This window comes from Rhagoletis zephyria, unplaced genomic scaffold (assembly GCF_001687245.7).
Source record: "Rhagoletis zephyria isolate East Lansing unplaced genomic scaffold, Rhagoletis_zephyria_1.1 Rzeph_scaffold_32670, whole genome shotgun sequence".
In the NCBI taxonomy this organism is placed as follows: domain Eukaryota; kingdom Metazoa; phylum Arthropoda; class Insecta; order Diptera; family Tephritidae; genus Rhagoletis; species Rhagoletis zephyria.
In genome coordinates, this window is record NW_016189725.1 from 170 (window position 1) to 3,197 (window position 3,028).

A 3,028-nucleotide genomic window follows, 5' to 3' on the forward strand; every position below is an offset into this window, starting at 1 on the left:
ACCATTCACAATAGTACAAATTTTTATCGATCAAGTTACACAATAGCAAAATAAAAGATGTTCGACTCGATCGACAAATTTCTATTCTACTGCCAGTCGACACTCGCAATAGGGGCCTAATTTATTCTAATGTATTTTGTTTATGTAAAATAGTGTTCAACAAACAAAATACATGGAAAAAATTACCGAAGACCGAGTGCCAAGCTTAGATGTGAAGACCCATAATTAATTCTGAAAATTTTTCACCACGAGGATTTTATTAGACAAAGGTTTAGTACTAGTTTTAACTTTGCTCGTAACATCTATTACTTTTTTCGCGTCTGTGTGTACATTTTACAAAACTGTTTTGCCGGCGTTGAAAACGGGGGGAAAGCTATGTATGGGAATGTGTTAAATTGCGAAAATTATCAAAACAATGCGATAACATGTATGTAATGGGTGTTCTTTAATTTTAAATCTATTGAATTTGAATTAAAGGAATGAAGGCCAGCACCAAAAAAATGAAACACGACGCTACTGCAACACCACCGCACATGGAGGATGAGGTTGAGAACGTTGAATATTTAGAAGAGTGTGTCACAGATGACATCGAAGAGGTCGGTGAAAACTCGGCGGCCCATCGTTCCGCTGACATGGAAATTATATTTAAGGACACATTTTACCCAAATGCGGTGCAATGCCTCCTAACACTGTATCGCCACAAATACGACCAACAAATGAATGACCGACATGATGTACAAACTATGTATAACAGTATTTGGGACGATATTTCAAAAGATATGAGTGAGAGCTATTTTCAATTTAATGCCGATCAAGTTAAGCATAAATTCACACAACTTCGTCAGCAGTACTTTGCTGTATCGTCTAAAACGGAAGCTGAGAAATTTGAGTACTTTCATTACTTCCATGACATGTACGGTGATAAAGTCATTTCGGTATTACTGGGTGGCGATTCTGCACCAGTTCACAACGCCAATCAGCTTACTCAATGTATTTATCGTGATAATCTTCTATTTGATGATACAGAAATTCATGAGGCACCAAATAACCAAAAACAAACTGATGAGATTGCTCACAAAGAACATGAATTCATCAACATGGTGGAGCGCGAGCTTAAAGCAATGGCTAATGAAAGTAGCACTGCCAAACTCACAACTGAACCATTACATAATGACACTCCACAAAAGCTTGAACGAGAAGATTCTATTGAAGCCGATATTTTAACCAAGCATGCTTCAAAACGCCCTTATGTTAATGACACCACTTCACCTCTTTCTGTTACACTTAAGAAGCCAGAATCTGCTGAGCTAACACAATCTAATACTAATATGGAAGTTAGCAATGTTAATAAATGTGAAATGACACTTGCCGATTACAATGAGGCTCAACAACGACGACACGAAGAAAAAATGAATTTATTTCGCCAAACCCTGTTATTGCAAGAGCGTACCATAGAGGTGCAAAACAAACTTTTAGAGCAGTTGATAAAACGGGTTTAGTCATCATTGATATTCATCAGCATTCTGTGTAATTATTAAATAATGTTTTTCACAATAAAAGTCTTAAAGTAGTCATTGTTTTCTGCTTTTATCTTCCATAAGGGAGCTTCGAAAAGTCTATATGCTGTTCTCTAAGTATTTCTTGCAATTCCCTTTGCAAAAGTTCATGCATAGATTCCCCATTGTGTTTATATATCCATCGCCCCGACTGCGAACTAGTTGCCACAAAATCATACCGCTTTGGACCGCTGGTAGGTGAACTCAACCAAATCTGTTTATTAGGCGTTTGTCGATTTATCACATATGTACCATACTCTGGTCCTAGCTTCACAGTGAGAACTCCATCCTTTTCAGATCATATTAATGATATAATAAGTATTATTGTGTATTCAGTACTTACCCCGTAAGCGACATCACTGGAGGATAAAGTTTTAGCGTTTTCGATAAGTTCTTCAAGGTAGTCACATAGCGCATCTAGGGTCTCGGAGCAAACGCGTTCATATTTAATGCTATCCAAGGCGGATTCATTCGTGCCCTCCTTATTTTCATTTGTACTTGCATAAGTTCTGAAGGTTGTTCTTCCGTGACAAAGTGACAGAAAATACTTTGATGACAATCTTCTTACATACATAAGCCCATCAGGCTGTGATTTTACAAAAGTTCTGGGAACTTGTGTTATCCTAATCCTTTTTAGAGCACGTAAAATCACCAAACTCGACATTCTCAATGACCAAAAAAATCAGCTGTTCAAATATTGGGATGGAAATGGCTACAAGGGAGGCGGCAACACAGTACCAGTGTTGCCACAAAATTTACCAAATTCCTCAAAAACAAATGAAAAATCCTCAAAATCCGAACAATTAAAAATTACATTCTCCAATTCAATTGGTACAATTGTTCTTGCGGTTTAATCAAAGTATCACCCTTATTTTTTTTTGACTTGGTTTGTATATAATATTGCTGCAACTATATCAGAGCTCAATCTGGTCCTCAAGTCAGTCCTACACATTTTTAAACTACTACATATATACGTTCTACTGAANCCCTATAATTTTCTGGATGTAATGAAGAATCAATATGAGTATTCTTATGATTGAACAATGCGTGTTCTCTTCATTCGTTCATGATCCAACTACCCAAGATCTGACAAGATAAAGCAAAAGAAAAAAGTAATTTTCTGGCTGACGTTTGTAATTTCGGCGCCATGTTATTTTCTGTGAAAAGTAAACAAAGAATATGAAGACCAAGCATAAAGAAAATAATGCAAGCAATGTTGTAGGGCCTGAGTACACTAGCCTGCTCAGTAGGACTGAGCAGTCCACCACTCGAACGCACACTAGACTGGGCAGTCTGCCGAAAACAGGTTTCAGTTTTGTATATATGAACTACGCATGATTGTGTTTGTGCATGTGGCATATGCAAACAAAACGAAATAGAAAACATGTTGTCTATGTGTGCTTGTCAGTCCACCGTCAATCCGCGATTTTCGCGGACTGAAATGAGCGAGGTAAACTCGAACTCTCTTCCAC

General features: G+C 37.4%; 2 protein-coding genes across 3 annotated transcripts; one reads left to right on the forward strand and one right to left on the reverse strand.

The window, feature by feature from the left end:
• Nucleotides 1-186: 186 nt before the first annotated feature.
• Nucleotides 187-1,520, forward strand: LOC108353986 (uncharacterized). The gene has a single exon (XM_017605178.1). The coding sequence runs from the start codon at nt 480-482 to the stop codon at nt 1,497-1,499; it is 1,020 nt and encodes a 339-aa protein (XP_017460667.1). The 5' UTR covers nt 187-479; the 3' UTR covers nt 1,500-1,520.
• Nucleotides 1,471-2,256, reverse strand: fh (frataxin). Of its 2 annotated transcripts, XM_017605180.1 has the most exons (3): nt 2,129-2,256; nt 1,900-2,065; nt 1,471-1,845 (listed from the first exon to the last, which is right to left on the reverse strand). In XM_017605180.1, exons 1-3 carry the CDS (start codon nt 2,218-2,220, stop codon nt 1,588-1,590), a joined length of 516 nt encoding a protein of 171 aa, XP_017460669.1. In that variant the 5' UTR covers nt 2,221-2,256; the 3' UTR covers nt 1,471-1,587. The 2 variants fall into 2 exon arrangements, with proteins under 2 accessions (XP_017460669.1, XP_017460668.1); XM_017605179.1 differs by having other exon boundaries at nt 1,900-2,255.
• Nucleotides 2,257-3,028: the final 772 nt, after the last annotated feature.